Source organism: Hyaena hyaena, unplaced genomic scaffold, assembly GCF_003009895.1.
Source record: "Hyaena hyaena isolate Hyena2069 unplaced genomic scaffold, ASM300989v1 scaffold_1655, whole genome shotgun sequence".
Lineage (NCBI taxonomy): Eukaryota > Metazoa > Chordata > Mammalia > Carnivora > Hyaenidae > Hyaena > Hyaena hyaena.
The window spans coordinates 202,193-224,585 of NW_024082274.1; the positions used below are offsets into that span (position 1 = coordinate 202,193).

At 34.6% G+C, this 22,393-nt stretch overlaps 1 protein-coding gene and 1 pseudogene across 1 annotated transcript; both read left to right on the forward strand.

Moving 5' to 3' along the window:
• Nucleotides 1-1,077: 1,077 nt before the first annotated feature.
• Nucleotides 1,078-2,015, forward strand: LOC120226278 (annotated as a pseudogene).
• Nucleotides 2,016-16,006: 13,991 nt separating this feature from the next.
• LOC120226280 (olfactory receptor 6C2-like) lies at nucleotides 16,007-16,945 on the forward strand. The gene has a single exon (XM_039224456.1). It carries the CDS (start codon nucleotides 16,007-16,009, stop codon nucleotides 16,943-16,945), a length of 939 nt encoding a protein of 312 aa, XP_039080387.1.
• The last annotated feature ends 5,448 nt before the right edge of the window (nucleotides 16,946-22,393 follow it).

The window sequence follows — 22,393 nt, forward strand, 5'->3', positions numbered from 1 at the left end:
TAATATTAACATAGTTACTCCAGCATTCTCTTGACTATGGTTCACATGGGACTCATTATTGTATTCTTTTACACTAAGCTACCCATGTCATTATATTTGAAGTGAAGGGTTTAAATACACCATCTAGCTGGGGGATTTTTTAAAAATTCATCTTATAATCTCTACCTTTTTTAATCAGTGTGGTATGTTTTGATTATTTTATACTCATTTATGTTTGGACTTCTGTTCATCATTTTCTTACTTGATTTCTGTTTGTTCCCATTGTTGTTATTTCTTTTGTTTCCTATATCCTGGCTTAAAATTAACTCCTTTATGTTTCATTTAAATTTATATAATATGTTTTGGACTATACCATTTCCTAAAAGCTTGTGTGTGACTTATAATAAAAACAGTAAGCATTTCACAGACCACTTGAATCAATATCATACAAATGAGGATAGAATTTAGAAAATATATTACAATATAGGATGCTGCACTCTTCTCTTTTTATTGCAATTGTCATTTATATTATGTTTATATACATCAGAAACTCCACTAGATAATGTTATAATTTTTGCTTTCAGCAATCAATTTTATGAAAGGATTTAAATAGAACTGTGTTTTTGTCTTAAACGTTCAGTAGAAGTCTACAATTAAATCATCTGACCCTGAAGTTCTCTTTGTGGGGTGATTTGCTAGATGTTTGTTTACTTTAATAGATACAGGGCTCTCTAGGTTAGATATTTCATTTTGAATTAGCTTGAGTAAATTGTACCTTTCAAAGAATAAGCTCATTTCATTGAAGTTACCAAATCTACTCTGCAGATGTTTTCAAAATATTTCATTTTTATCTTCTTATTAGCTTTATAACCTGTAATGCTAGCATTGTTCTCATTCCTGATAAATCTTATCTTTCCTCTTTTTTTCACAACAGTTTTATCAATGTTATTTATCCTTTCTAAAAATCAGCTCTTGATTCCTTTAAACTTGACTCTTGTTTTCTTGTTTTCTGTTTCATTGCTTTCTGTCTTGTTTTCTGTTTAGATACTTTCTCTTTGACATTTTGCATGTAGATTGCTTAAAACAGCAAAGGCAGCAATGAGAAATCACACAGCAATAACAATATTCATCCTGTTGGGACTTACATAGGACCCACAGCTGCAAGTTCTCCTTTTTATCTTCTTCTTTCTCACCTATGTGCTGAGCATGACTGGAAATTTGACCATCATCATTCTTACATTCATGGATTTTCATCTTAAGACACCTATGTATGTTTTTCTTCGAAATGTCTCCATCTTAGAAATCTTATTTACAAAGGTACGTATTCCCAGTTTCCTGTACAGCTTATCAACTGGGGACAAAACAATTACTTATAATGTTTATGTTAGCCAAGTATTCCTTATGGGGTTTTTGGGGCCACAGAATTTTTTCTCCTGGCAGCCATGTCCTATGACCGCTATGTGGCCATCTGCAAACCCCTTCATTACATGACCATCATGAACAACAAAGTCTGTACCATCTTTGTCTTCTGTAGCTGGATCTCTGGGTTGATGATCATCGTTGCACCTCTTGGTATGGGCTTCCAGCTGGAATTCTGTGACTCCAATGCCATTGACCATTTTGGCTGTGACCCATTTCCTCTTTTTAAGATTTCATGCTCAGACACGTGGCTTATAGAACAGATGGTTATAATCTTTGCAGTACTGACATTCATTATTACACTGATCGGTATCATTGTTTCCTACGTATATATCATCAGGACAATTCTAAGATTCCCTTCTGCTTCCCAAAGGAAAAAAGCTTTCTCTACCTGTTCATCTCACATGATTGTTATTTCCATCACATACGGCAGCTGTATTTTCATCTATATCAAGCCTTCAGCCAAAGAACAGGTGGACATCAATAAAGGGGTAACCGTGCTCACTACATCTGTTGCTCCTTTGTTGAACCCTTTCATTTATACTTTGAGGAACAAGCAAGTGAAACAGGCTTTTAATGACACAATAAAAATAATTGCATTTACCTTACACAAGTAAGAGCAAATGGAATTTGAAAAATTAATGAAAACAATGATTTATTCCATCACATTTTTCTCTGTAAGTCCTAACTAGTTCAGTCAGGTTAACCTACCTAAAATCTTTCAAATCTTGAGATGTGAACCTGCTCAGAACAAATGATTTATTTCTCTCTTTAATCTCAATCAAAACTGTTTCTTCAATTTAATTAATTATATAGAAAGGACATGAGAATTTGTTTCCAAGAAATAAAATCTTCTTCCTTCTCTCACTAAGCTTCTCTAATATTATTCAAAAAGAGACTGTATAACATGTGAAATACAGTGTCTATGAGTCCTGAGAAGTTTTTGGATCAATAGTTTTTCTAAACTTCTTCAATTCACATATGTAAATATTCCAATAGAAACATTTGAATTATAAAATACTTCATCTTTGTTTTAAGGTATTAATCATATAAACTTTAAAAAAAAGAACTCAAAATGGGTATATCAAGCATAATTAAAACATTGTAACTAAAGTAAGAAAATAAATACTAGGAATCTGGAAACAAATATGATATACTAAAGACATAAGCAACCTAGAATATTTAGATTTACTTCAAGGAAGAGGGGAAAAATTTTGACCAGAACTTCTTGACGATAGCCTGCAAGCACTCATACCCACATGCACATATGCACAAAATAAAACAGGATTAAAAATAATAAGAGGACTTTTGTTTCTAGCTCTACCAGAGTAACTAATTTGAGCCCATGTTCTCTGCTTAAATCATCATGAATCTAAATCAAGTTAGTGAAGAAACCTGACAACAAAAAACTCAAAACTGTATCTTTTTAGAAATAGAGATTTCAATAAATGTGTCCACAATTAACACTACCTCAGTCTACAGTGCAAGACAGAGACGAGGCTCAACATGACTGTCTCTCTGATGTGAGTTGGCAAAGATCAAATCAGCTGAAGTGTTAGTATCCTCGGATCAAGACTACATTGAACTGGAATCTGGGCAGAAGGTCCCCATTTATACCTTGGCTGAGGAGCAAGTGTAGCCCATGATTGCACATGAGTAATAAGGTTAAGAGTTCAACAAAAACACTAGATGCTGAGCAGTCTGTGGGCTTGCAGTTTGGGCTAAGAAAGTGAAAAGACCTTATTAATATCTCTTCAAATCTCAGACTTCTCACTGAACACCAGCAAAGCCACTTAGGAGTATATTAGGAGTAAAGACCACAGTATAGAGCAACAGTGAGAAAATTAAGATCTAGGGTGAAATCTATCCACAACTGGTTCTAGTAAATAATGTTTTATTGAAACATGTCCACTCCCAGTCATCTGCATATTGTCTATGGCTGCTTTTAATGGCAGACTTGAGTAGCTTAATAGACCTCATGGCCTCAAAAGCCAAAGATATTTACTATCTATCCTTTTACAAAAAATGTTTACCCACCTCTGGTGTAGAATTTACTTTTCTATTTTTTGTATCATTTGAGAAGAAATAATGAGAGGCAGGTTGCAATGCAGCAACATTGCCTTCATCAACCCAGATGTCTCTAGATGGTAACTTTTAAACTTGTTGTCCAGCCAGGAAAATTGAATTAGTCTATCCCTGTACAATCTTCCCCTTTGTCAATGACTGTATTTGAAAGGAAGAAAATGTGAAGAAGTCTATGTATTCTGTCCACCTATATCTCTCACTAACAACTCAAGTTAGAACTGTGTCAATGATGTTTTCTAACACATGGGGAATTTACTTATTTGCCATTGAATAGAAAATCTTGTTTAGCCCACCCATTCCTATAAATCTTCAATCTTACCTTAACTTTCCTTGAAAAATGATACTTATTCACAACTCTTCAAGTTCTATAGTGAAATTCAAAATCAAGCCACACTAGTATCTTCCCTATCCTACAGCTATTGAATTCAAGGAAGGCCATCTGCATGATCTGTTCATCATTCAACTTAAGTATGTGCCAAAACTGTAAGGCAAAGTCCTTAAAGTTTGGATAGTGCCTTTCAAGTGCTGTTTGACTGAGTCATCCTTAGTGTAGCTTGCCATGCACTCAAATAAAAGTAGCCATCATTTTTAGCCTAAGTCACCCTAACTGAAGACACTATCCAAGATGAAAATTATGTGAGACTAATTCTTACTAAATACTATGAGAAATTTTAGTTATATTTTAAAGTGAGTGCATTCACTAGTCCTTAAGTTATGTCTTGTTTCATGTGAAAAAAATCTCTTTTATCTTGGTATTTAAAGTAGATATTGGAGCTCTCTGTTTCAAAATTAAAATAAACTTCAATATTGAAAACATCAAAGTCGGAAAATTAAGATTACTTCAAGCTGACATTAGGTTTTCCCTCATTAATAAAATATTAACATTCACGATTTTATACTTTACAAGCCAAAATAGATAATATCACATATTTGTTATATATACTGGCCTTCTATTTATTAGTTTAAAGTAGCTACTCTATGGTATGAGCCATAAAACCGTGGGTAGAAAGGGAATAACCAACTAATCTCTTCATAAATTCTATTTGGAAACTGTTAATCAAAAAGTTTCAGACTGGAGGGTACAAATTGATCAATTAAATTCATTATATATGGGTTTTTTTCCTTTTTAAAAAAATGTATTTATTTTTACTTATTTTTTAGTAATAGAAGACAGAGCATAAGCAAGAGAGGAGCAGAGAGAGAGAGGGAGACACAGAATCAGAAGCAAGTTCCAGGCTCTGAGCTGTGAACACAGACCAGATATGGGCCTCAAGCCCACAAATCGTGATAATGATCTGTGCTGAAGTCAGATGCCTAACTGTCTGAGCCACCAGGTGCCTTTTTGCCTTTTTAAAAAAATAGGTAGGTTTCCTAGAACTTTTGATGATTAATGAGTGAGGAACAACAATTGGATCTATTTACTGCAAAATTTGCACTGGTTACAGATAATGTCCTGTTCTCTAGTTTGAAAATTAATCTGATATTCTCTTTGAATATGAGGGAAAATAGCCATGATTTATACAAATTAAAGTAGAATTTAGTATAAGATCATATTAACAATTAAAGACTATAAGTGTTGATCACTAAATTATATATCTGAAACTAATTTTCCATTATATGATAATTAACTGGAATTTAAATATAAACTATGAATAAATAAATAAATAAAGTTTCAGAGCTCTTGTCTTTTCCCTGACATTAGCCTTCCATTGTATTCTAATGCTGCATCCACTTTCTTGCTGGACAAGAAAGACTTTAGACTTAGAATCTACAACACACTTACCTCAAAGGACATTTCATCTCAGCAGAAAATCAACATGGAAACAATGGCTTTGAATGACACACTAGACCAGATGGACTTATAAAAAAGTTAATAATTTGGCACTCTAATGAAGGAAGAGTAACAACTTTGTATAAATATATATTTGTAGGTAAGCCTGATGTTGTGGAGAAGGTCACATCTGTTTATTCCTCCTCCTTCTATGGATACTCATGAATTAATTCAAATCACATGTATTGAGAACTTATGATGTGATCAATATTGCTATACGTATTAAGGCCAAAAAAAGTGGACAGGTAATGGCCCATCTCTACTGATATATATTACATTCAGAACATTCCATTCTAAAGTCTAAAGCATTCCATCCCATGGAATTCTAAAATTCCATTCCATTCCATTCAAAACAGCGAAATACATTCTTTTAAGTGTACATGGAACATTCTCCAGAATGGATCACATATTAGGTCACAAAACAAGCCTTAACAAATACAAAAATATTGACTCATACCATGTACCTTTTCTATCCATAATGCAATGAAACTAGAAGCTAACCACAGGAAGATATTTGGAAAGACCACAAATGCATTGGAGGGTAAATATCTCCTACTAAACAGTGAATTGGTCAACCAGGAAATCAAACAAAGAACTTAAAAATACATGGAAAAAAATGAAAATGAAAACACAACAGTCCACAACAGTTTTGGGAGCAGTAAAAGTAGTCCTAAGAGGGAAGTACATATCAATACATGACTACCTCAGGAAGCAAGAAATATCTCAAATAAACAACCTAACTTTACACCTAAAGTTGCTAGAAGACAAGCAACAAATGAAGTTGAAATCCAGCAGAAGAAAGGAAATAATAAAAATGAGAGCTGAAATAAATGGTCTAGAAACTAAAACACACACACACACACACACACACACACACACACACACACACACACAAATAGAACAGATCAATGCAACCAGGAGCTGGTTCTTTGAAAAAAATGAATAAAATTGAAAAACCTCCAACCAGACTCATCAGAGAGAAAAGAGGAAGGATCCAAATAAATAAAACCACATGTGAGAGAGAAAAAATAACAACCAACACTACAGAAATACAATTATAAAGGAATATAATGGAAAAACTACATGTCAACAAATTGGAACAACCTGGAAAAAATGTACAAACTCTTAGACACAAATAAGATACCATAACTGAAAGAGAAGAAATAGAAAACTTGAGCAGACAGGTAACCAGGAAAGAAACTGAATTGGTAATCAGAAAACTCCCCACAAATAAAAGTCCAGGGCCAGATGGCTTCACAGGCAAATTCTACCAAATATTTAAAGAATAATTAATGCCTATTCTTCTCAAACTATCCCAAAAAATAGAAATATAAGGAAAACTTCCTAAAACTCATTCCATGAGGCCAGCATTACCCTGATCCTAAAACCAAATAGAGTCCACAAAAAAAGAGAAATACAGGCCAATATCCTTGATGAACATGAATGCAAAAATAAGACAAAAACAGAGAGAGAGGCAAACCATAAGAGCCTCTTAAATACAGAGAGAAAAATGAGGGTTGCTAGAGGGAAAGTAGTGGGGGGATGGGCTAAATGGGTAATGGGCATTAAAGAGGGCACTTGTGATACACACTAGGTGTTATATGTAAGGGATGAATCACTAAATTTTACTCTGGAAACAATATTACACTATATGTTAACTAACTTGAATCTAAAGACACATATAAACTACCATAACTGAAAAAGAAGAAATAGAAACTGAGTAGTCAATAAATTGACTCTTCACTACAATGATTTGATGATTTCCTGTCTTCCATTTAATTAATTAAAAAGAAAAAAAGATAACATATCTAACTACTTGATATTGGGAAAATGTTAGAAGGTAAATTTTCAGTTAAGGTTTAGAATGGCCCTACTATATTTTATTTGGTGTTCTGACTTGGAGTCAATTCCAAACTGTTCATCACAGGCCCAGAAAGATATTCAAAGGAACTGGCAATGGGAAAGTGTAACTGGGAAGGTGGACTGTTCAGCCTTAAAGAGAGCTAATTTCTCTCTTAAGCGGTATAACTACATGCTTTGTTAATGTAAGTCAATTGGTTAAAAGAAAATCTTAGAAATATAGTGAATATGGTAAATATTAGGAAGAAATACCTACTCTTCAGAATTATCTCCATGTGGAGGTGCATTCTTTTAAGAATAATTTTCAAAGAGTTAAAAAATACATGAGTCATACAGTCTTTCAATGAACACTTGCTAAATATTTTATTCAACTAGTTAAACCAGTAAGATAGTAAGTTTGTTTAAAAGGAGAATTCAAGGGGTGCCAGGGTGGCTCAGTCAGTTAAATGTCCATATTCCGCTCAGGTCATGATCTCATGTTCCTTGAGTTCAAGCCCTGCGTTGGGCTCTGTGCTGACAGCTCAGAGCCTGGAACCTGCTTCAAATTCTGTGTCTCCCTCTCTCTCTGCCCCTCCCCTGTTTGCACTCTGTCTCTCTCTCCCTCAAAATAAATATTAAAAAATTTTGAAAGGATAATCAAGGAATAAACACTATAATCAAAAGACTACTGTTAAGTATCTACTAGATACTGGATGGATTAACATCCTATAGTGTCATAAAACTATAATCTGTAGGGTAGCTTTTCCACAGAACAGAAATCTACAGTTAATGTGTCATTTCAAGGTATGTGGACTGTAAGCAAAGAATAAATAATAAAGTGTATTTTCAGGAACAATTAAATAATTTTTGAGCCTATAAGATAATGACATTGTAAAGACAGATAGTCATTTTCCTGCCTTATTTCTAAAGTTTGAAGATTTTTTCAACAATTCATGAGTGCAATTATCTTGGCCTGTCTCCTACCTACCCTTCCCCTGTTGTTGACAAGACTTATCTGACAGGTAGATCTTGAAAAAAGATCTGGGTATGCTACATCTATCCTATTCCCATTCCTCTCTTATGTTGTCTTTTCTACAGCTAGGTTTCAGACTGCTGAAATCATTCAATAAAAGTTACCCAACTTGCTTGGTGGGGTAGATTTGGATCAGTCTCACTGGAATGTCCAAAGCCATATTTTTAACACCTCTATCTATAACAAAACTGAATCTTTAACATCCACTTCATTGCCTACTTTCTCTAACTGACTCAGCAATCAACCATGATAAGGATGGGATTCCCTCACAATCCCAACAATGGCAAGGAACCCAAACACTTTTGTGAATATTATGTGGCGTTACACACAGGAAGCAAAGTATGGCAATACACTTCAAAATTCTAGTTTTGTTTAATGTTTTTCATTTTTGAGAGACAGAGAGTGAGTGGGGAAGAGGCAGAGAGAGAGAGAGAGAGGGAGGCACAGAATCTGAAGCACTATCCAGGCTCTGAGGCAAGGCTGGAACCCACAAACCGTGAGATCATGACCTGAGCCAAGGTCGGATGTTTAACGAACTGAGCCACCCAGGTGTCTCGCAAAATTCTAAATTATAAATGGATTTTGCCTCAGAAATCCTTTTCTGATAATAATGATGATAATTAAAGAAATAGATGAGATATATATGTATAAAATAAGATTAATATTTTTTAAATAAGATTTTTAACATATAACTTTATAATAGTTAAATACAGGAAGCTTTTCAAATAAAGATTTGTCCATAAAAAGTGTATAACACAGAAAAAATAGTGATGCAAATCTATATTTTTATGGTGGAAAAGTATTAAAACTATATTGACACAGAAATTGATTGTATACATACTACTCTCAAGTATACTTATATATTTTCCTGCTGAAAGTACAGACCTAAAGCAATTTTGTTGTCTCTTGTTAACATTTTGTTATCTATGGTTTGAAGAGTAGCTAGAAATATTTTCATCAGAAAAATATTGTTTTGCACTCAGAATGCATCTAATAAAATTGTCTCACGTTATTGTCTCAAAGGACATGATTCCCACTGCTGCCTCTATTATATATTTTGCCAAAATTCTGCACATATTATAATCATTAGTCATGTTTGAACTTTGGTTACAAGGGCCCTTTATTTACCCACATGGAGAGTCCCGCACATCCCTAAGAGTCTGAGATAATAAAACATCCATGTTACATCACTGTGTAAAATCTGTCTTTGCACAGAGAAACCAGAAAGCATCTGTCAAAATCTTCTGAAAATCACCTTAGATTTCTCATCATTTAAGATTATACTTTTCTTTCAGGTTTGCTGTCTAAGAAATTTTTTCCTAGGTTTAAAGTGGAATAGAATATTTTCTTTCCTTTTTTTAAATGTTTTTATTTCTTTTTAAGAGAGTCCAAGTGAGGTAGGAGAAGAAAGAAGTGGACAGAGATCTGACATGGGCTCTGCACTGACAGTAAATAGCCCCTTATGGGGCTTGAACTCACTAACCCTGAGATCATGAGCTGAGCCGAAGTGGGACGCTCAACAGACAGCCACCCAGGGGCCACTAAAGTGGAATAGAATTTTTAAGAGGAGTTCCTTGGCAACTCAGAGAACACTAGCTGCAGAAAAACTTGTCTGTAATGTGTATATCTCCAGGAAAGGACCATTTGTGCACATATTTGACTCCAATTTTGCTTAGAGTTTCATCTTTGGAACCATCAGGATCATACAGTCACCTAAAGTATGATTACCTTCCCCAAGAGTAAGTATATTCTTATTTGGTTATTTTAGTTTCTTCATTTAACATTCTAGCTCATTGATCTCAGTAAAAATATCAGACTTCTCTATTTAAATATGAGATGGAAATAAATTAATTTGGATATCTCTGAAAAAAACCAAAGAGTTATTTAAAATGGTACAAGTAATTATTTAGAATGTGTTTTTGTTTGAGAAAACTTAAATTTTAAGGGATTGGATTTGTTGGAAATATTTAATACACACATCAGTAGAGATAAGACAGTACCCTTGCACTCTTTTCAGCCTTAGTACTTATAATATCGATCATATCATAGGTTCTCAATACATGTGTTTTGAATTAATTCATGAGTCATCATAGAAACAGGAGGACCAAACAGAAGTGACCTTCCCCACAACATCGCACTTACCTACAAATGTATCTTTATACCAGGTTGTAGCTGTGCCTTCATTAGAGTGCCAAATTACTAGCATGTTGTCTATAGTGATCAATGAGCTAATTATAAATACCAATATTTCTTGACCTACACTAAATTGAAAACACACCTAAATTAAAGTGGTTTACTAGAACACTCACTTAATTTTCCAAGATCAAAGAAGATAAATTGGTGATGAGAAAGAAAGGAGAGTTTGGGAATCTGGGACAATGCCACAACGGAGCACTGAGAGCTCTAAAAATATTCTCAGTTTGATTCAGAAGGATCGATTCCTATATGATCCTTTCTAAAAACATACTTGATTATTAGTTATTTCTCCCCCTGAGCATAGAGTAGTGCTCCTTTTCTGCAGATATGCCTATAATCCAGGTAATTTCCTATCTGTAGGAGTCTGATGCTGTTATTCTTTACTGTCTTAATAGAAATACCATGCTTCAATTCATCAGACCCTAGAAAAGCACACCTTTAGGTTTCTCATGGGTACAGATTGCTAGAATAAGTAAAAACATTCATATAACTAATTAATTTTTACATAGGAAATCTTTTTCATCCTTGGAATGGAGGGAAAACAAAAGATATAGACTCTTTATTGACAAAAGGAAATAACTGCTCACTTAATTAATTACTTAATGATAGCTGAGAAAGAAATGTGAAATACTATTGCCTCATGTCCAAGACTGCAGAGTTTCTGAACTCTGCCCTTAGTATTTCTTTAAAAACCATTGACCAGGTTATCAGAAGCACCAAATTCACAAGTTTTATAAAGAATTCAGAAAAGAAACACAATACTTGTAATACCGTTGATTAGTGCCCTCATATATTAGCATAGGTATTCCAGTAAGTTATGAAGCAAAACGGAGAGGAGGAGGAAGAAAATGAAGGAGAGAAAAGAGGAAGTGGCTTTAACTTATTATCTTCAAGGTACTCTGCCTGAATTATCTCAATCAAGACTCACAATAATTCCATGAAATAGAAATGATGGAGGAAACTAAAGCTAAAAAGGAAAGGGAAGAGGGAACAGCATACATTTATTTCAAAGACAGTGTAGAAAGCACAGGAAGCAAACTTCCTCTTACTAGACATCAGCCCACAGGAAGACAATAGAATCAGAGTCATGCCTGCATAATATTAAAGGCAGTCTCAAAAAAGATCACTTAATTTTTACCCCAATCAGCTTACATATTAATGATCTTATATATAAAATCATTTTAAAACCTGATCAGTCAATATAAAAAATACTTTGTTTTTGTTGTTTAAGGTAAATATGATAGTCATTCTTTCCTTATTTCTACAAACTTTTAAAGAACACTTATTATGCCCCTGGAGATAACCTTGCTGCTGGAGATGCAATAATGTTCAAAATAAAATTTGTCAATGTTATTTGACAAGTCAGTCAGTAGACCTATCATAAGAATAGTCATACACTACAGTGGGAATATTAAGAGGAACAGTTACTTCTGCGTAAAAGATTATAGATAGATTCCTAGTGAAAGTTATACCTAAACCAAAACTTGAAAGAAGGATAGGAAGGTTAGAGACTGCAAGTGTAGAGATCACTAAAGAGAAAAGGATCAGCATATGGAAATTTACATGGATAATTTTAAGCATGGGCTTTTATGGGAACTGCTAGTAATAAGTGAAGCAAATTGAATTAGGAGATGTGAAACCAGTGGCCTGACTCTATAGACTATACCCTTTCGTCACTATGATATACTATCCCTTTTTTTCCTTTTTTCATTAAAGTATAATTAGCAGTACAATGTTAGCTTCAGTTGTACAATATAATGATTCCACAATTTTATACATTCTCGTGCCCATCAAGATAAGTATACTCTTAATCCCTTTTACTTATGTCACCCAGGCCCCACCCACCTACCCTCTGGCAACCACCAGTTTGGTCTCTGAATTTAACAGTCTTTGTTTGTTTCTTTGTCTCTTTTCTCTTTGTTCATTTTTTTCCTTTAAATCCCACTAATGAATGAAATCATAAGGTAATTTGTCTTCGTTTTACTGATTTATTTCATTTAGCCTTATACCATCTAAGTCCATCCATGTTGCTGCAAATGGCAAGATTTCATTCTTTTTTATGCCTAAGTAATATTCCATTGCACATCATAGAGGTATATATATACTATGGGTAGTAAAATGGCATGCAGTGCAAGTACACTAGAAGAATAGAAGAAAGTAGGTAAATTGTATTAAGAAATACTGGAAACATTAGAAAGATCTCCGTATGCTCACTGAGAAGCTTAAATTTTATGATGAAGACAAAAAGGAGTGATAAAAAGGATTAAAATACTGCCTGAGTAATTTTAATTATGAGATAACAAAAATTCTACTTGCAAACTCTGAAAAAATAGAGAAAAATTTATTTTTTTAATTCAATTTAGTTTCAGTGTCTTTCCTTCCTACCTAACTCTGCCACCTCATTTTAGTGAATCATTACCATATCTCTGTGTTCTCGCCCTCAACCCACCTTTGCCATAATTCTGGTACATTTGTGCACTTTCAGTGTATTAAGAGGTAAAGAAATGTCAGTATCCATCAGAGTTGTCATTATCAAAATCCCAATCATCTCTTCATGTCCTCAGATACCTATTTTGTGCTTTTCTCCAGTGGGGCTTCTTGTCCCTCTTCCCATAGTACTCTTATGGTTCAGTGGTTCTCTGTATAAGCCTTAAGATATTTTTATATTTCTTCAGCAGAATGCAATATGGGAGAATGTATGAAGTACTCAACATTCTTTTTTAGTTTCCAGCCACTATTAAGCATAGGAGCACCCTTCTTCTAATTCTATACCAGTCTTGAGAATGGAAATACCATGTAACTTTCTAAAGCCCTTTTAGCCTGTGTCCAAGGAGTAACTATTTCCTATCATTTTCCCCCTTACATCTCTACATGGAAAGAACCCTGCAAAAGGTCTTTCCTCCCTACCTAACTCTGCCACCTTCTGTTATTTTGGCTTTCCTTCTGTTATTCTGGCTCCATATCAGTGGAAGATAGCAGAGAGGCCCAACATAGAAATCTCATTCAGAACTATCAAATTCTCTAAACTATCTCCCAACTCATTTATCCCCCATTAAGAAATTTCCTAAATTCTCTAAGTATGAGAAGCCTGTCCTTACTCATTATGTGGAATAAAATCTTTATTGCAAGAAAATATTCATTAGTCTAAATGCTTGACTCATTTAAAACTCAAAATCCATAAATATGTTCCTCTTTCTACTCTACATAATTCTTACCTAAAGCCAAAATAAATTAAAACTTTCATATAACTGAGAGATGGATCAAGAGTTTTAAGGAAATATCTACTATAGGATGAACATCCATTAATAATATTTCAGAAACATTTTTCCACAACACATAAAGGAGAATTAATCATATTTGAGCTTTGTAAAAAATTATTCTGATTACATTGTTTCTTAAATATCGAAAGTAAAGATATATGTTAAGAATATATTAATAAGCTTTTCAATGTTTCAACTAGAAATAAAAACACTCAGAGTAAAATTAGTATTGTGAGTCAGAGAATAAAAGAAACAAATTCAGAAGATAACCAAAGTGGCAAGACTTACTGATAAACCGAAAATGAGAATAAAGAAAAAAGGGACAATAAAGATTGTCCCTGGATGAGATTTAGGATTGACAGGGAAGGAAATGCAATAGGGAGAGCCACATTTAAAATCTTGAAAAATGCACATCTACAGGACTCTCAATAAGAACACAATAAGATAACAAATAAGAATGCTCAGTAGAGTTAATACTAAGGACTGTTTGCCATATTTCAAATGAAGCTCTAGATATTTTATCTATAGTATCTAAATTTATCAGTGTAACGCTAAGAAGTAAATATTCTTTTTACCTCAATTTTATATATAAAAAAAACCCATAAGATAAAGAAGTTAAATTACTCAAGAACACACTAGAAGGAAAAAGCAAAACTCGAAATTCAAACCCTCTAAATGTAACCTAGATATCCAAGAATAAACTGCATATTAAAGTCCAAACAGTCTAAGATATATTTTCCCCGTGGATATAAATTTGGTAATCATCAGTCTGGTTGTAGTCACCTTTTATAAGAATCAACTTATTTATAAGAGACAGAGTACGAGAGAGGATTTTTCTAGAAATGAGATTTCAGATGGATCAACAACCAAAGGGATTGAAGAAGGAAAGGAAGTCATGTAAGAGAATAAAAATCAGTAGACAAAGTAGTAGGAAGAAATTCAAGGAACTATGGAGTTGGTGGGAATTAAGCTGTAATGACTTTCATAAATGAGCAGTTTATAGTTTCATATGCAGCAAGGAGTTTGAGTTAAATGAAGGCTGATCGTGTTTAATGAGTGAAACAAGAGGGAGGTGAGTGATGACCTTGACTAGAGTAGTTTAAATGGTGCAAAAATCAGTTGAGTTGATGTATAAATGGTTAATAGGCTAGAGGAGACATCACATAGGTGAAATTTAAATGACAGTATGGAAGTATAACAAAGAAATGGCTAAAACTTCCTTGTACATGTGATATTGGTACATGTGATTTACCATAAGCTATATTTAGCTGAAACACGGGTAGGAAAAAAACATCTGAGATATGGCTCTTCAGCTCTACAAACATACTCCTAATGTTCCCTTACTTCTCTGTAATAATTTTGGAATCAAACACATTACCATTCAATACATACAAGGAGTGCTTTGTCATTGTAAAATGTGTTTACAAAGAAACAATAGAAATTTAGCTTAGAATTTTAATATCAAGAATCTGCTCTTAATGAGAACCCATTGATGGCAAAAGAGAAATAAAAGCTCTCAAGATCAAGAGAGTAAGAACTTGCAGCAGCTAATTAGAGTGCTTTATAGCCTTCACTGTTGAAGAAACCTAGAAATGATGAATGAGAGGACATAAGCCCAGACTTCAGCTTGTAAGTGGAGGAGAAATTCTTTGGAGAAAAAGGATATCCTAGAATATATATTAAGTAGATAATCTATCCAAAACTAGAAAGAAACTATAGCCAAAGGTAAATATTAAAAATATTAAAAATGTACATTCAAAGTAAAATTTCTATGGGGAAAACCTCAAAAAAATTGGACTGTTAACACACTTAAATGAATCTTTAAGAAAATATATCCAACAAAAACATACTTCCAAGATGATGAACTAAAAAGCTGACACAGGATAAACTATGTGATAAATATTCATTGTCAGTTTAATAACTAATATACATGTAAACTTTAGTACTGATTATCTGACCAATGACCATTATTAGTTTTTTTAAAGTCTTCTCTGCTAGACATGTCTGCTGATAAAATTTGTGGACGGCAGAATTGTTGATCCAAAAGCAACTTATGAAGAAAGGATTTTTTTTCAATGATGTTTATAAGATGATATGTTCAACTGACACCAGGTCTAGGTAAGTTGTAGATTTATTAGAAGCAGCAGTAGGAAAAATGTGATTTAAATATGAATAGTTAGTTGTGCGACACAAAGAGGCATTCAAACATCACCTTGTGTTATGTGCTCACTTTTCCACTAACCAATTGTATAGGAATCACTTTTACTTCTTTTGAGTTAGAAGTCGGCCAGGACTTTGGAGTTCTTCTTATAGTCTTCTTTATTGTTTCAAGCAGACTGGGCAAGAGACAATAAATAATTAAAGATGAGAAACCAAACCACGCTTACGACTTTCATCTTGCTGGGACTGACAGAGGACACTCGACTGAAAATTTTGCTTTTTATCTTTCTATTTCTTTCCTACATATTGAGTGCATCTGGAAACCTAACCATCATCACCCTCACTCTGATTGATTCCCACCTTAAAACACCAATGTATCTTTTCCTCCAAAACTTCTCCTTCTTAGAAATTTCATTCACATCTGCTTGTATCCCCAGATTCTTGTATAGCATATCATCTGGTGACAAGTCCATTACCTACAATGCTTGTGCTAGTCAACTCGTGTTTATAGATCTCTTTGGGGCGACAGAGTTTTTTCTCCTGGCCACCATGTCCTATGATCGCTATGTGGCCATCTGCAAACCACTGCATTACATGACCATCATGAACAGCAGAGTCTGCAAGAACTTCATCCTCTTCTGTTGGGTAGCAGCACTGATCATCCTTCTCCCACCACTTAGTCTAGGTTTGGGCCTGGAGTTCTGTGATTCAAACATCATCGATCATTTTTGTTGTGATGCATCTCCTATCCTGAAGATCTCTTGCTCTGACACATGGTTGATAGAGCAGATGATTATAGTGTGTGCAGTGTTGACATTCATCATCACCCTCATGTGTGTAGTTCTTTCCTACACGTATATCATCAGGACCATTCTACAGTTTTCCTCTGCCCAGCAAAGGAAAAAGGCCTTTTCTACTTGTTCTTCCCACATGATTGTTGTTTCCATTACTTATGGTAGCTGCATCTTCATTTATGTCAAGCCTTCAGCCAAGGATGAGGTGACTATTAATAAAGGGATTTCACTCCTTATTACTTCTATCTCACCAATGTTGAATCCCTTTATTTACACACTGAGAAACAAACAAGTGAAGCAAGCTTTTCATGACTCAATTAAAAAAATTGCATTCCTCTCAAAGATGTAAAGGAGAAATGAGTCAATGAATTCAACGGAAAGGGAGGGTGAATATGCACAAAACCTGAAGCTTCTAATACTATTTGTCTCTATCATTTATTCTCCAGTAAAACTGACCCTCTCACTTTCTTTTTAAACTTTCTAACTGTGAGCCCTATTCCAATTTTTACTCTCCAAATGCTGAGGTTATTTACTCTTACTGTCTGGAAGAAATTAGTGTTTGCCAAACATGCTAGTTATTATCCTTAGAAACACAATAGACCACATTTTTCTGCCATACTTCTACACTCTTAGGTGTAACTAGGTAGCCTGTGTTATAGTTAACAGAATGGCTGCGGAAGTGATGTGCACCATTTCTAGACCTGGCCTATAAAACATACAGTATGTGATTCCCCATCCATCCCTTTTCCCCACTTGTCAGCCAGATGCCCATGTATAAAGGACTTTGTAAGCTTCACATTGGTGATGAGTGAGGTTGATTTTCCACCTCTGCTTTAAGTCTTCATTCAAAGCACAGGCAGTCACAGCAAGCATGATAAATCTTTTCCTCTGCCCCACCTCCACTCAGTTGTCACCAGATTTGACAGGTAAAGTATCACAGAAGTATCCCCAGTACTTAGTAAGGGGAACCATATGCACAGCGAGGTCTATTTTGGTTAAGTGAGTGAAATTATGACACAACGTAAAGTCTCATTAGAAGTATGTACTGCTAAATTTAATGGTATGGATATTGTCTTGACTATTGGCCTCCTCGGACACTCTTAAACTCAAATCTACCCCAAAACAACCATATGAGGAAAATAGTATTAAAAATAATATACACAAAGTTGTGAAGTTTTAATACTACCCACCCCTCTTTCCCATCTCCTGGTCCTATTACCTTCCCAGCAAAGTGGCTGTATTACTTCCTCTCATACTTACAGTGAGGGGGCAATCATTTAAATAAAATTCTAGCCTTTCAATGTTTGTCAAGCACTTTTTTTGAATGACCAGTGTTTAAATTGCCTTTTCCCACTTTCAAGGAGTCCATTGCATTGAGGTCATTGTGGAATATAATATGTCTATGTAATATTTTGTTTTTCTTGACCTTTTATGTACGTTGGTAGAAGTAATGTAACTGCATCAGAAGAAATATATTCACGATGCCCTACAAGGGATTGTGCAAGTAGATGTTGGTCCTTCAATCACTTGCAGAGACCATAAGCTTAACAGAGGGAGTAAATTTAGCCCCCTGTACAAAAATTTACCATTCTAAGTCACAATCTTCACTACATTTGAAACACTTACAAGCTAGAAGTTAAATAAATCTGAATGAGCATTTTAAGATGTCCATGTGGAGCTAAAAGTAGCTTTTGCACACCTTACAATTGATATTTCACCTTTAATTCTTTAGGGACATCCTGATATTTGATCTCTTTTTCACCTTTCTCTTCAAAAGCATGTTCCTCTGAAAGTCTGTCTTTAACCAATTTCTTTCAAAGAGATTTCATAGGTCATGTCTTCTTCCTGCTACCACATACTCTGCCTCCTGAGTCCTAGTTCACAGCTTGACTCAACACCCCTGAGGCCTGACTGTCACTGCTCTGCACCCCACACCTTGGGGCCTCAGATGCTGCTATGAGTAGACTGTCACTGCTCTTGTCCAGCCCTCTGAGGCACTGCTGCACCCTCCCTGCATATGGAATCACTGCACCCACCTAGATGGCACCCTCACAGTCATTTGGAGGAGCAAGTCTTTTCCCACCAAAGCCAGTTTGAAAACGTTTGAGGCAATTGCTCCCTCAGATTTGTAGATATCAGTGCAAAGCCACTAGAAACATGAAAAGGCAAAGACATAGGACACCATCAAAGGAGCATAGTAATTTTCCAGTAACTGAGACCATAGTATAGATAATAGTTAATAATACTGTATTATATACTTAAAATGGGGTGAGAAGAGATCTTAAGCATTCTCACCACACACACAAAAAAATAACTATATAAGGTGATAGATGTGTTAATTAACTTGATTGTGATAACCATCTACTATACATATGTGTGTTAAATCATCAAGTTATGCACTTTAAATATATATAATTTTATTGCCAATGATTCCTAAGAAATCAGGGAAAAAAAGAGACACTTGTATACAAAAAATAATCAATTAGGTAATTATTAAAATAGAAATAGAAAGTCCCATGGGATAAAAAAAAAAAGAATCATAAAAACCTGGGTGGTATTTCTAAAAACTATCAACATAGTTACCACTTTGCCTTTCCTTTCATTAAAAGATTCTTCTTTCTTATAATCTGAATATATATTTACACCAAGCATTAATTACACATTTTGCAGGATTAATAAATCAGAAAAACTATCTTATCATCTTACAAATACTTAACATGATGTAGAAATAAAAGAAAAGAAAATGCCTTTTTCCTTGCAATCTAGTACTTATTAGTGTAGACCTGGTTTACCTTTGATGCTAACATTATCTGTATGTGTGTCTCTTAGCACATCGTCCCTGGTTCTAATTTTCCCCTCTCTATAATCCCAGTTTTATATAAGAGATTTATTAGTAATGTTTAGGACAGAACTACCAAGAACATGATTGCTTCTTTCATTTAACTGAAAACTGGGTCAATTTTGTCAATTTAGGAAAAGTTCCCTCTGCTAGTAATATCAGAATCTCAATTTTTCCAAAACCGAGATCTTTATCTACCCATTTAAACTATTATAAGCTTTGTGGTTAACAGGGTAAAGAAATATTTCCTCTTCCTCATGAGGAGGTAGTCTTTCTGCTGAAAAAGTGTTCCTTTTCTGTGGATGGGAAAAGTAAGCTCTATGTGTGAGTCTGTATTCACAGAATGAACAATCAGGGCCCACCCACCTCTGTCTAATATCAGACATTCCTGGATGACTTTTTTCACCCTTTGCAACTTTGGGGTTCAGTAAACATCTGAGGTCATGACTATCAGAAAAGTATTTTTTTATCATTTTTTTCTCCTTTTTTGAAGTCTCAAATAATGCCTTTCTCTGAGGAAACTGTCCATAACAAAACAAAAGATATGATAATACTATTTTAATATTTTATGAAAGGTTTCAACAACCATTTATGATGTGTGCCTTTCAATGTGAGTGACAAATATAAGACAGTCACTGACAACCTATTTTTATGTATCAATACAATGAACATTGTCTACAGATCATAGAATTTGGGTAAACCCTCTTAAGCATCTTCTACCACAATCTCACCCTCATTTTAAACAAAAACTATGCCTAAAACATGTAAATTTTATCTCCATTGAGAGACTTCTTTGCTGATGTTTTATCAGAAGGTGACCTTGCCCTCTAATTCACATTTTCATGTAAACTCAATTTTTAATCTCTATATCAATGTCAATATAATGAAAGTGTTCTTAATATTGTGAAATATTAACAGCTGGGAGAAAATGGTGGTGTTTTGTGAATAAAAGATATCATTCTTAGTACATGCAGCCTGAACGAGGTGACTTGGAAGGAGTTACTTATTTGGAATTGTGGTGACAGGAACTGAGGGATTATGTCTAGAGTACAGAGACAATTCCTTTCTATACCACCATTGGAAATGCCATGTTATCTCCATGTCCCTTCACCTGGAATTGAAGTGCCAAGGTTAACTTTTAGACAAACTGTGACCTGTTCATTCTCTCATTTTGCTTTTCTATATTCTTTATGCTACACTATAGGACTAGGTACAAAGTGGGAACTGATATCTGCCCTTGCTAATTATGAAGAAAGAAACTGTTTAAAGGAACCAAGTGAAATTCCATGTAACCATATAATTGGTACCTCTAAAGCAAACTACCTCTTAATTCAACAATGTTGGAAAATGACAAAGTATGCAATGATCGAAGATAGGAAATATTTGAGTTACCTGCTATGTAAGGAATCAGATCAGAGAAAGCCCCAAATATATAATACTTATTGACCCAAACAAAAAATTTCAAATAATCGAATCACTATGTTGTACATCTAAAACTGATGTAATGCCATATGTCAACTATACTTACATAAAATAGTTTTAAATAAAAAATTAATAATAAAAATACATTATCACGTTTAAGAAAAGCTAACCATCATCTAAGCTTTCAGCAAGTCATAATCTTTTTGATGATGGAGGTTCTCACCTTGATATTGGTAACTGCTAACTAATAGGGGTGGTGGTTGCTGATGGATGGGGTGACTATCACAATTCTTTAAAATAAGAAATGAAGTTTGCCACATCAGTTAATTCTTTTCACAAACAATTCTCTGTAGCATGTGACGCTTCTTGATAGCATTTGACCCACAGTTTAAATTCCAAACTACAATCAATCCTCTCAAACTTTGCACTGGTTTATCAACTTAGTTTATGTAATATTCTAAATCTTTGGATTGCAACAATCTATACTCAAAGGAGTTGAAGGAACCACTCAAGAAACCACTTTCTTTGCTCATTCATAAGAAGTAACTCTACATCCAGGAAAGTTTTATCATGAGATTACAGAAACATAGTTATGTCTTCAGGTTCCATTTCTAATTATTGTTCTCTTGCTATTTAAACCACAACTATAGTTACATCCTCCAGTGAAATCTCAAACCCCTCAAAGGCACCCATGAGGATTAGAATCAACTTCACCCAAGCTCCTATTCATGTTGATATTTTGATCTCTGCCCATGAATCACAAATGTTCTTAATGGCATCTAGAATGGTGAATCCTTTCCAGAAGGATTTCAGTTTGCCCAGATCCATCAGAAGCATCATTCTTTTTTTAAAAAAAATAGTTTATTGTCAAGTTGATTTCCATATAAAATCCAGTGCTCATCCCCACAAGTGCTTGCCTCCATGCCCATCATCGCCCTTCCACTCCCCCTCATACCCATCTGTCCTCAGTTTGTTCTCAACAATCAAGAGTCTCTCATTGTTTGCTTCCCTCCTTCTCCCCCCTATTTTTCCCCTTCGTCTCCCCCATGGTCCTCCGTTAAGATCCTCCTAATCCTCCTATATGTGCAAACATATAGTATCTGTCCTTCTCTGCCTAACTTATTTCACTCAGCATAACACCCTCAAGGTCCAGCCATGTTGCTACCCATGGCCACATTTCATTCTTTCTCATTGCCATGTAATATTCCATTGTATAGATAAACCACATCTTCTTGATCCATTCATCCGTTGATGGACACTTAGGCTCTTTCCATGTTTTGGTTATTGTTGAGAGTGCTTCTATGAACATTGGGGTACATGTGCCCCTAGGCATCAGCACTCCTGTATCCCTTGGGTAAATTCCTAGCAGACTAATGCAGGGTCATACGGAAGTTCTACTGTTAATTTTTTGAGGAATATCCACACTGTTTTCCAGAGGGGCTGCACCAGTTTACTTTCCCACCAACAGTGTAGGAGGGTGCCCGTTTCTCCACATCCTTGCCAGCATCTAGAGTTCTTTGATATGCTCATTTTAGC